This window comes from Panthera leo, chromosome A3, assembly GCF_018350215.1.
Source record: "Panthera leo isolate Ple1 chromosome A3, P.leo_Ple1_pat1.1, whole genome shotgun sequence".
NCBI lineage: Eukaryota > Metazoa > Chordata > Mammalia > Carnivora > Felidae > Panthera > Panthera leo.
Genome location: NC_056681.1, coordinates 99,400,312 through 99,413,116, shown reverse-complemented (window position 1 = coordinate 99,413,116; position 12,805 = coordinate 99,400,312). Strand labels below are relative to the sequence as shown.

At 39.9% G+C, this 12,805-nt stretch overlaps 1 protein-coding gene across 1 annotated transcript in view; it reads right to left on the bottom strand.

Annotated features, from left to right (window-relative positions):
• KCMF1 (potassium channel modulatory factor 1) overlaps nucleotides 1-12,805 on the bottom strand; it is a 78,147-nt gene that overhangs the window by 14,542 nt on the left and 50,800 nt on the right. The window contains exon 3 of the mRNA XM_042932849.1: nucleotides 11,256-11,395. Within this exon, the coding sequence (XP_042788783.1) occupies nucleotides 11,256-11,395 (140 nt within the window). The remainder of the gene's footprint in view (nucleotides 1-11,255; nucleotides 11,396-12,805) is intronic.

Here is a 12,805-nt window from a genome sequence, read left to right as displayed (position 1 = left end):
ATCCACCAGACCAAGTGGACAAATGTTCTCGTTTTAATGGTTCTCTAGTATCTGGCCGTACTCACCTGATTCCATTTTATTTCCCATTATTTCCCACAACAATCAATACCTTACCATCCCTTCTGCCTATGTTTCTTTCTCAATACCACATCTTAGTTCATGTTGTCTCTTCCCTCTGAATAATGCCTTTACCTTCCCATTCTGTCCACTTTTTGAAATCATACCCATTTTTTCAAGGCCTACATGAAGTCCCAAAGCCCTCTGACTCCCTCCTGTGTTATTCTCCAATTGTGTCAAATAAGCTAGTTTGCTCTTCAGATGGGCCATAAAGTCTGTGTGGGTTGAGGCCACATGTTTTACAGTTGTTATGCTGAGAGCCATTGTGCCTTACTCCAAGAATTCAGAGGCCTCAGAAAGCACTTCACACTTTACATACTAAACGTAATGTTCTTGGTTAATACTTGGGGAGATATGTTCAGAAGTCACGAACATTTATCTAGAGAAAGGCCACTAAAATCTCCCTTTCCAACTTGTCCTTAATAATTGACCCAGGAATGATCTAGAACAGAGAATCTTCTGACATTATCCTCTGAGGGCAAAGAAGGGAAGGTAAAGTGAGTGTTGTGTTCTCCTCACCCTCTTCCTGTTTATAACTAACGACTCAATTTCTCTCAGGCACCCACACATTTTCTCACACAAAGCCCTTCTGCAGCCCCCCACCTTCCTGTTACTTTGCTTTCTGTCCAGTCATTACATGAACATTCCTTCTCCTTGCTCCTTTTCTCTACTACAGCTGTGGGTCAAGTTATGAAGTGAATCACAGTTAAGAAGATTAAAGGTATTACTCTTGTATCTGAGGAGTTACAGGTTCTGGACAAAATTACAATGCAGTGAAGAATAACTGCCACGGCTCTACTGCCTTCAGAAAAGCTGCTTATTTACTTGTGTTCGGTGAGTTTGTGCACCCCCCACATCATAAGCACAAGAAAGATAAAAACACAATTCCAAGTCAAATAATTTTCCTTTGTTAATATTATACCAACTTTCTTTCTTTCTTTTTTTAATACATGGGGAGGAGAGAAAGTTCTTTTTTCTTTTCTTTTTTTTTAATGTTTATTTATTTTGAGAGAGAGAGAGAGAGAGTGTGAGTGGGAGAGGGGCAGAGAGAGGAAGAGAGAGAATCCCAATCAGGCTCTGTGCTGACAGTGCAGACTCCTACGTGGGCCCCAATCCCACGAACTGTGAGATTATGACCTGAGCTGAAATCCAGAGTCAGACACTTAACTGACTGAGCCACCCAGGCGCCCCTCTACTAACTTTCTAACACAAGATTACATAGGTTTTTCCTAAGCTAGCTTCGAAATCAAAATTCACCACATGATGTGTTCTGCCAACCTCGTACTTATTTATTGTGCTCTGAGTTTCAAGCTAGGTGTCCAAAGGACATTTACAAAAATAACTTCTTTTTAAGTTGGTGTTTTCTTCTTCCTTTCTTCTCATATGTGTAGGTTATATAAATTTAAATGAAAACATGTAACAAAGCCTTGTGAGCACTGTTTCAGATACGGGGCACCTTCTGGGACTGCAATAAACACGGTTTCTCTTGTGCTACTGTTTACAACTGCGACCGTTTTCTAGTTAAAGATCTATGCCAAGAAGTCCAGGTGGGCTACTTAATGCAAGTTAATGAAAGTTCTCACCAGTCAAATTTGTTATATTGTATAATTTTGTTACTATGGATTAACTAATTCATTAAGTATTTACTGAGGACCAAATCAGTGTTCACTTAATATCCTGGGTTATAAGATTATTAAGAAACGAAGACAGTGAACATGGTGATCCTGCCACCATTCAAGTTCATACAAATTCCATTTTTTTTTTGAGTTTCATCTCTTCTTATAAATTGGGATGTATTTTTCATTATTTATTCAAACCAGATTACAATTCATGTCTCTTCTTTTGAAGGGCTCTTAAACTCAACTCTAGATATATCCCACGCTTGTTCTGTTAGGCAAAATTTTCTGATCACTTGCAATATAATGGGATGTTTTTAACAGAATTTCTTTTACTGAAAAGTGATGATCCAAAAAGAGCTATTAGAATTTAAGGCCAAGACACATAAAAAAGCCTTCACATGCATTTTAATCCTTAGAGTTAAACAAACATAAAGTTGATAATCTACCAAGCTAACTATTGCTGAGGTTTATTGGTGATGTCAGGTTTTTGATCTCCTACCCAATTAAAAGTGGTTCATCTTATAAAATCTGTAGCTATAATAAATGTAAGACTGAATGCTGGAGTTTTGCTTTGAAGAGATACATAAAGCACTACTGGAAAATCTTTTGGGCCTAGAACTATCTAAGTTGTAGCCACTTGCACCTTAACCATCCAGTTTGCCAATAGAGACATAGGTCCTTTCAAGACTTGAGTGAGCACACCATTCAACTGGATTACAATCTAATTTTCTATTGTTACAGCGCAACACTGAAATTAACTTATAATGAAGTAGGAGTTACTTCATATTGAATTTATTTTTCTCCTCAGTTCCATTCTCCCCATTTTAATACTTAGGTTGGAAGTGTCACATGCTTCTAAAGAGTAGCATTTAGAATTTTAGGAGTTTTTGCTATATACAAAGGTTTTAATTTTCCTTACATTTTTTTTCAATTTTTTCATTTAAAAAAATGTTTATTTATTTTTGAGAGAGAGAGACGGGTGGGGGGGGGGGGCAAAGAGGGAGGGAGGGGCAGAAAGAGAGGGAGACACAGAATCTGAAGCAGGCTCCAGGCTCTGAGCTGTCAGCACAAAGCCCGACGCGGGGCTTGAACTCACAAACCGCGAGATCATGACCTGAGCCGAAGTCTGACACCCAACCGACTGAGCCACCCAGAAGCCCCTTCCTTACATTTTTATACATGATTTAAAAGTCCTAAATAACTAAGTTTTGGTTTTAAATGTTATTTTACTTACTTACTTAAAGATTTTTTTTTTTCTTAAGTAGGGCTTCATGCCCAGCATGGAGCCCAAGGTGGGGCTTGAACTGACCCTGAGATCAAGATCTGAGTTGAGATCAAGAATTGGATGCTTGGGGCACCTGGGTGGCTCAGCTGGCTAACTGATGCTTTTGGCTCAGTCATGATGTCAGGTATGTGGGATCGAGCCCGCATCGGGCTCTGCACTGAGTGTGGAGTCTGCATGGGATTCTTTCTCTGCCACCACCTCCCTGCTCCATGCGTGCTTTCTCTCTCTCAAAATAAATACATAAATTTAAATATTAAAAATAAGAAAAAGCTGAACGCTTAACTGACTGAGCCACCCAAGTACCCCTTGATTTTTCACTTTTAAGTAATCTCTACACCCAACATGGGGTTCAAACCCACAACCTCGAGAACAAGAGTCATACCCTCTACCGGCTGAGTCAGCCAGGCATCTCCTTAAATATGTTTTTTGGGCAGAAATTTAAACTATATGTGTACACTGATGGGGCTCCCGGGTGGCTCAGTCGGTTAAGTGTCTGACTTCAGCTCAGGCCATGATCTCACAGTTCGTGGGTTCAAGCCTTGTGCTGTTGGGCTCTGTGCTGACAGCTCAGAGCCAGAAGCCTGCTTCAGATTCTGTGTCTCCCTCTCTCTCTCTGCCCCTCCCGACTCGTGCTCTGTCTCTCTCTCAAAAATAAAAATAAAACATTTAAAAAAAATAAAAAAAAATAATTTAGCAACAGTAAAATATAACTCCAAAGGATTCAGAACTGTCTTTTTTCTTTATCCTGCCCACAATTCACTCTAGATATGAGCACCCATGCTCACCTAGAAGAAAAACCCCAATGTCAGCTCCACTTTCTTAATCTAACCCGGTGCAAGCTATATTGATTACCTGTAGATTTTGAGAAAGGACATGGGAACCTCTTACCTCTTAGTGGTATCAAGAAGAGCCTGAAAGATGCAGGGAGACAGGGGCAGGGAGGCAGTGCCTGAGAGCAAGAAGCAATTTTAGTGAAGAATCAGAAATAAACTCTACCTTAGTGGGTCTGTGTGGTTTACAGTGAGTTTAAGTTAGAGTCTGATGAGGACTGAAGCTTTCTGCATGTTCCCCTTCTCAAGGGCATAACCAGTTTGTCAAGTAAGACTGAGTTTGCCAGAGCTTCCTAGAAAAAGATGACCTCAGCTATGAACATCAAGACTGGCATCTTCAAATAATTTTACCAGTTTTTTTTTTTTTTTTTTCTAAATCTGAGGGGCAGGTCCGGAAAAGAAGAGACAAGACTGAAAAGCATTTAAAGAACTTCTGAGTCACCCTGTAATTTGCCAACAGTTGTCGAAGAGCTCCCATCTTTATACCATCCTTCCTACAAATCTTTCTACAAACCCTGCAGAACATTTCTTTGACTTAAAATTAGCTGTCTGGACACTGAACTAGACAAACCAGTATTTTATAGGACAAAGAAGAAACCAGACTAGTGGCTAAAGAAAAAAAAAAAAATTCAAAATGAATGTGTGTAACACCTGCTATTTTACCCAGTGCTCCCCTTCCCATTCAGAAAACTGCCCGTTTTCCTTCCCTTACAGGATTTTAATTCAACTTCAACATAGGAGAAAGTAGAAAGCAATGAAAACCCTACCCAGGAAAAACAACATACTCTCAAATAGCAGGCATTTAAGGAACTTATTTCTTACAGAAATAGATTTTAAAAATGTCATGACACATGTATATAGGATTATCCCAGAACAAATCTGGAATCCCCAAAATATCTCCTATCATTTCCTTCCCTGCTCACAACTCCAAAAAATCTGCTGGGGTACTAATAGCTGTATCACTCTTAAAATCAAAAGTACTATGATCTTGGGGTGCCTGGGTGGTTCAGTCATTCAAATGTCCAATTTTGGCTCAGGTCATGATCCCACAGTTCGTGGATTTGAGCCCCATGTCTGTGTGGACAGCTCAGAGCCTGGAGCCTGCTTCAGATTCTGTGTCTTCCTCTCTCTCTGCCCCTCCCCTGCTTGCACTCTGTCTTTCTCTCAAAAATAAATGTTAAAAAAAAAAAAAAGTACCATGATCTGATTTTAAACAAGTAAATGTATTCAAAGTAACTATTATTTAAAAATATGCAAAGACAGCCAAACACTAAAGACAGGAAAAACTGATTTATAAAATAGAAAGTGTTTGGAGTCAAAAGTAATGAAAAGCACAAATTGTAAAAGTACCAAATCCTAATCTTCTACAATCTCTCCAGCTAAATGCAGCTGAGCAGTGGCAATATGGTTTCCCTGCAGCAACTGTATTTTTCAAATCCTATGTATTTATTTCTACAGCATTATTAGATAAAATACCCTTGTGAGTTCATAGAAAAGCAGATAGCATCCAACTGCATTCTCTGATAAAGAATGCAAGCAGTAAGAGTCAAAACGTTTTTTTTTTCTTTTAATGTGAGTTTGGCTTTTAAATGCTTACCTTTCCTGATTATCTGATTAAAAGGGTAAGAAGGCAGTTACAATGTTTAAGAAAGTGTATAAAATTAGATTAAAAGAGATGTACAAACTGTGGTTCACTCCACTGTTGCCCCTAGTAAGGAAATAAGTGCGGAAGTTAGCTCTACATATCGACATATTAAAACAGTCTCTCAATGAAATACAGATAGATTGATGATCAGGATTTAAAAGTCCTATAGACAGTTTAAAACAGATGTCACTTCTCATAGCCTTCATGAATAAATCATATCTATCATGTTAATTTGGCTGGAATATTTGATCTAATACTTTCTTGCTTGCTTAATTTAGAGATCAAATGCATCTAATTGTTTAGTACAAATTTGCCACGACAATGATGATAAACTATTCTGTGCTCTATGACATTCAAACAACTGTTTAAATATTAAGTAAGTTACCAGCTAAAATTGATTATTCTGAATCATGAAAAAAAATTCAAAGGTCCTTTTATGCCATCGTTTTCTCCATAAGAACTGTTGTCATTAGTTTTTAAAGCGTATGTATGTATGCATGTAATCTCTACACCCAACGTGGGGCTCAAACTCACAACCCTGAGACCAAGAGTCTCATGCTCTTCTGACTGAGCCAGCCAGGTGCCCCAAGAATTATTACTCAAAATAAAATTGTCTAAAGTCAGACTATGGGAAATTTCCAAAATCATTCTTTCTCCGTGATTTTTAGTTCTTATAAATAAAACACAGTACAACCGTACTATTTCAAAACTAAACTCCTTTTGTTAAGAACACACCTAAGTCTTCATTAAAAAGGGGAGGAAATGGGGGCACGCGTGGGTGGCTCAGTTGATGAAGCATCTGACTCTTGATCGGCTCAGGTCATGATCTCACAGGTTGGTTAGTTTAAACCCCTCATAGGGCTCCATGCTGACAGTGCAGAGCCTGCTTGGGATTCTTCCTCTCTCTCTGTCCCTCCCCTGCTCGCTCTCTCTCTTAAAATAAATAAATAAACTTTATTTCTTTTATTTTTTTTTAAACTTTTTTAAATTTTTTATTTATTTATTTAAAAATAAATTTTTTTTTAACGTTTATTTATTTCTGAGACAGAGCATGAGTAGGGGAGGGGCAGAGAGGGAGACACAGAATCAGAAGCAGGCTCCAGGCTCTGAGCTGTCAGCACAGAGCCTGACGCGGGTATCAAACTCACAGACTGCGAGATCATGACCCGGGCTGAAGTCGGACGCTTAACTGACTGAGCCACCCAGGCGCCCCTAAAACTTTTTTTTAACATTTATTTACTTTTGAGAGACAGAGCACAAGCGGGGAAGCAGCAGAGAGAGAAGGAGACACAGAATCCCAAGCAGAATCCGGGCTCTGAGCTGTCAGCACAGAGACCGACACGGGGCTCGAACTCACGAATGGCAAGATCATGACCTGAGCCAAAGTCAGACACCCAACCGACTGAGCCACCCAGGGGCCCCATAAATAAACTTTAAAAAGAGGGGGGGTTGGAGGGATGCTTGGGTGGCTCAGTCAGTTGAGCGTCTGTCTGACTTCGGCTCAGGTCATGATCTCACAGTTCGTGGGTTCAAACCTTGTGTTGGGCTCTGTGCTGACAGCTTGGAGCCTGGAGCTTGCTTTGGATTCTGTGTCTCCCTCTCTCTCTGCCCCTCCCTCACTTGCACTCTGTCTCTCAAAAATATATAAACATTAAAAAGGGGTGGGGGTAATGTTATCAGTAACATAAATGAAGAGCACCTAAAAGCTGGACACTACCCTACCCCTTTTCTGGAAAGTAATAAAAATGAGTAAATCAAATGAAAAATAGAAAGCAAGAAGTTCCCAGCAATGACCTATTAGAAGACTGCTGTTATTATGAACAGAATAATACATTAATACATACATTTCTGGAAGAGGGAAGAAAATGTTGGTAAACCAAAAAGTGCTTTTATCTTTTAAGCATAATATTCTTCAGATAAATTACAAGAGATTTACTTTAACAACTGAGAGCAAGCTAACTACATGTCATTAATGAAATGTAGCAGCACATTTCACCTAAAAACAAAATCTCTGACGGCTTTCAAACTAGCTACAGTGCAAGCTCAAATACATAGGATTTAAGAAAAAATTCAGGAGTCACTTCTTTTATGTCCGAAGAAAAGTTTTTCTACCTACCATGTTTCTTCCACCATCCTAACACTTCCTCAATAATCCTTCATATCTGCAATCCCATTTGACCACTACTGCTCACTTCTGCTACTAGATTGATGGATTTTAAAATTACATACTGTACTACACTTCCCCTCTTAATTCTTTCCATTACCCAATCTACCCAATCTCGTGGTAACTGTGCGGGATTTTAAGAACTTGTGCTTAATCTCAAGATCACATTGTTTACCATGTTTAGTGTTTACATAAAGACTCCTGAGGGCTGCTTGGGTGGCTCAGTTGGTTAAGCATCCAACGCTCGGTTTCAGTTCACGTCAGGATCTCATGGTTTGTGGGTTCAAGCCCTGCATCGGGCTCTCTGCTGACAGTGAGGGATTCTCTCTCTGCTCCTACCCTGCTCGTGCTTGCTCGCCTGCTCTCTCTCAAAATAAACAAATAAAAGCTTAGGAAAAAAAAAAAAAAGACTCCTGAGGCTATGCCCAATCCACTTTTTAAATTTTTAACTAGTAATCACCCTCACTCATTCTATGTCAGATGTTGTTTTGCATAGTATCTGGTTTTGAAGGGTCCTCCATACCCTCAAAATCAAAGTCTCTTGAGTAATCCCAAATTAATCTTAAGAAAGGGGCAAATCTTATATGGGGCCTTTAGAGTCCCTATTTGAAAAAGAAAAGAGACATATAGACAAGGTTATAAAGTTGTCTACAAAGTTGTTGTATTTTTTTCTTTTTTAAAAATGTTTATTTATTTATTTTGAGAAAGACAGAGAGTGAGTGGGGGCAGGGTAGAGAGAGAGGGGAGAGAGAGAATCCCAAACAGCCTCCGCAGTGCAGAGCCTGATGCGGGGCTTAAACTCATGAACTATGAGATCATAACCTGAGCCAAAGTCACACACTTAACTGACTGAGCCACCCTGGCGCCCCTACAAAATTGTTTTAAACATTAACCTTCAGTAGACTTTCTTACCAGCTATGTCAGGTATCAGTAAATGCTTACTAGTGGTGACAATAATACCTACAGTGACATTCTTTTACCCCTAAATGTTCCAAATGGATGCTGGTTAGAGGAGGGAGATCCTTAAGTCCCATGAAGTTACAAACCGGTGGCCTAGCCGACACATGGAAGAAACACAGGAGCAAAGCAAGATAGCACATTAAGCATTTAGAAAGAAAAATGTAGGTGGGGCACCACGGTGGCTCAGTTGTTAAAGCATCTGACTTCAGCTCAGGTCATGATTTTACAGTTTGTGAGTTCGAGTCCCACACTGGGTGAGTTCGAGCCCCACTTGAGGTAAGCCTCGCTTCTCTCTCTGTCTCTGCCTGTGATTCTCTCCCACTCCTGTGATTCTCTCTCTCTCTGCCCCTCATTCACTAGTGTCTTCTCTCTCTCTAAAAACAAAAAAACAAGGAAGAAAAAAAAGAAAAAAAAAGGAAAGAAAAATGTAAATAGGAATAGAAAACGGGGTACACATGAGTCCCCCGCCAAAATAACATGAGTCACTCTTGAACTCCAGAAGTTTTCCACGTTTGACTAACCATGACCTCGGCAAAATACTGGGGAGGGCGGTGGGGTGAGAGGGACACCTAGTAACACCTAGTAACATCACCTGGACATTTATAAATGCTTCACACGCATGCAGAGAGGCACTCAAAATACTTAATAACTGGTGGCATAGGCACCAATCCTTCAGAACGGACACCAGTCAGTAAGCCATATGTGGTGCCAGCCCTGGACTGAAGAGGACAGGACTCACAAGATTTGAGGAAGAAAAAACCCTGTACCTTCATATCAAAGATTCTTGTTTGCTTGCCATTTTTCACTTTGAAACGCCTGGGTGGAAACAGAGGGCAAATGTGGTGTTCATGCAGACTAAGGGCTGCTGAGGAGGGAGCAATCCTTAAAATACTCCACAAAAACCAATTTAAAAACAGTATGGCCACTGTCTTGAACTATGTACAAAAGCTTGGGAACTTAACAAAGGCACATACTGAACATGCCTTATAAGAGACAGACCACTAAACCATTTGTAGATGGTAAATATTTAATTTTCAAACTGTGAATCAGGTGTAGAGGAGTGTAAACAAATTATGAGTATTTACTTACAGGAAAAAAAAAATCAAGGCAAAGCTGCTGAGGCAGAACTACTCATTCTTATTTCAAAAGACTAGCTTTTCGCTCATGGAAGGACTTAACTTTCTGCTGGATTCTGCAATTTGGGGTGTGGAAAACTGAGTAGCTGTCCTGCCCCAGTGGAGTGATGAAGTACTATCCCAGGGCCTACTGGCTAGTAAAGATTTTAAGAATGCCTGGTTCAGTAAGAGAAACCCCTCTCTGTTGTATCCAGTAACAGAAATTAAGTCAAAAAGAAATTATTCCAAATTTCCCACAACAACGAGGATGAGATGCGATCAAGTCCACATTCCTCATACTGGTATCTGGGACTGAACCAAAAGGAAGCAAGGTCACCTTTACAAAATAAGAACAACAAATTAAGAACAGTAGTAAAATGTGTCAACAGTGTTCTGAGGCTCCAGATGAGAGCAGTTCTGAGCTGTTAGATACGAAAATTTGGCTTTGGGACTACATAATGTCAATTTACCAAATGGTTGACCTACACACCTTATAAGCAACTTTAAGCATCCAACTAAGCAGTGTGAATGGGAATAAAAGTGAACCTGTAGTACTCACAGCTGTAACAGCAGGGCTGTAGCAGAGATAAAACAGGACAATGGTTAAGTAGGGACTCTACAACCCAGAGGGACTCTGGCTGACTTCAAACACCAGGCTCTGCCCCTCAGCAGCTGTATGTCCTCGGACACCCTATTTCTTGAGTTTCAGCTAATTTGTTTTGAATACATTTAGGGGCGTATTAGTTGATGCAATGTGCAATTGCTTGTGCCAAAATTCTCCAAATCCCAGACCTACAGTTCCATTTCTCATCTCTCACTTTATCTATTATTACAAATAGTAAAGGTGGGGAAGGGTGCTCTTTTGGGTGTACTTTATCGTTTCTTAAAAGTTGAATATATGCTGACTCAGATGTCAAGTTAAATACCCAAAAAGCTTTCAAGCCAAGATTTCCTTTGTGCATTATTCCAGGTCTTTGGCTCTTAGCCAGTTGGGAAAGATTAGAGTAGAAGGAACTTGTAGGGACCTTAGAGCTCCGACCAATGAACCAAGAGATCTGACCTAATAAAAACAAAGCGATATGTTACAATGAGATGTGACAATGGATTATTACTTATCACTTAAAATTTTAAAATTTCATTATGAAGGCATTCTTGTAGAAGAAAAATTAAGCAGGTAGCAAGAATACCTGCTTTTTAGAAAGAGCTGTGCTTCAGGGTGGGGTGCTTTTAACCTGTTCACAGTACATTTGCTAAGGGCTCCTGAATTTGGTCAAGATTCCACACTGTGCTTTTAGCAACAGGGCGAGAACGGCTAGTGTGAATAAATGAAGCGTGTTATCTTGCACACATGCAACCTCCTAGGATGTGTAAAACTTGCTGTTAAAAGAGCATTTTAATAATTATTATGCAAACAGTATCAGTACACTTAGTAGGAGACAGAGGACAGTGACCTAGTTTTACTTTTGTTAGAAATGATGTACGTTAACACATCACTTTAGATACAAGGTTTCTTCACTTACCACTTCTGTTGATGTTTCTGCATGCTCAGAAGTAACATGTTCTTGGAGAGATGTCTCCGTATAGCCCATTTTTCCACAATAGGGACAAGTAAAAGACTGTGGCTGCTCTACAGAGAAAGCTTCCCCACCATAGTACAAATCTGAAAAATAAAGTGGAACTGCAGTGAGAAATAATAATTATTGTTTTCTTTTATCACATGAAAATGTAAACATATGGTAGGTACAATAATGTAAAACAACAGTGTCCCTGAAATCTCCAAAAACCTCACCCTGTCAAAGAGTGCTTAGGTACCTCATATGTGCAACATCCTTATTTTGCCTGGGACTCCATGCCACCCCTCCAAAACTCCTTTTTCACCCACAAAGCTATTATTTCCTTAAGAGAAAAACAAACAGGGACACCTGGGTGGCTCAGTCGGTTGAGCATCCGACTTCAGCTCAGGTCATTATCTCACATCACAGTTCGTGAGTTCAAGCCCCGCATCTGGCTCTGTGCTGACAGCTCGGAGCCTGGAGCCTGCTTTGGATTCTGTGTCTCCCTCTCTCTGCCCCTCCCCTGCTCATGCTCCTTCTCTCTCTCAAAAATAAAGAAAAAATTTTTTTAACGTTTGTTCGTTTTAGAGAGACAGAGAGAGACAGAGCATGAGCAGGGGAGGGGCAGAGAGAGAGGAAGACACAGAATTGGAAGCAGGCTCCAGGTTCTGAGCTGTCAGCTCAGAGCCCAACGTGGGGGCTCAAACCCACAAACTGTGAGATCATGACTGAAGCTGAAGTCAGATGTTTGACTGAGCCACCCAGGTGCCCCATCTCTCTCTCAAAAACAAATATACGTTAAAAAATTTTTTAAAAGAGAGAAAAACAAACAACTTTTTATCCTTTCATTTAACTTTGAATGTTTTTTTAAGATATTTTTAAGTAGCCTCTATACCCAATGTGGGGCTTGAACCCACGACCTTGGGATCAAGAGTTACATGCTCTTCTGACTGAGCCAGCCAGGCCCCCTCCCTTCATTTAATTCTGAAACATCTCTCATTTCACATCTAGTTCTAATTTTACTGTAATTTATTTTTTCTTTATCTCTGTGGCTACTGTACCAATGCCAGTGTCAACACAAAGAAATCAGCAGAGGGAGAGGTGCCCAACTGGCTCAGTCGGCAGAGTGTGTGACTCCTGATCTCGGAGTTGTGAGTTTAGTTCTATACATTTGGTACAGAGATTACTTAAAATAAAATCTTAAAAAAAAAAAAAAAAAGAATCAGCAGGGCATATCATAATACAAGAACACAAGTGCTCGGAATAGGCAAATGTGATCAATATGCCAATCCCCAGACGCAGCTATCTGTCTAAAGCACACACCATTCTTACAGCAGGAAGGAACCTGAGCAAAAATGCTAACTTGAATGGAGTACTACCACAACAGACTCTGTCCATATTGGTTACTGAAGAACTGATGAATTAGTGATATTCTATGGGAATAATCTGTTTGCCTCATTAGTAGATCTCAAGAAATAAATTTATTTTTCTCCATTAGTAACACAAAAGGAAATGCA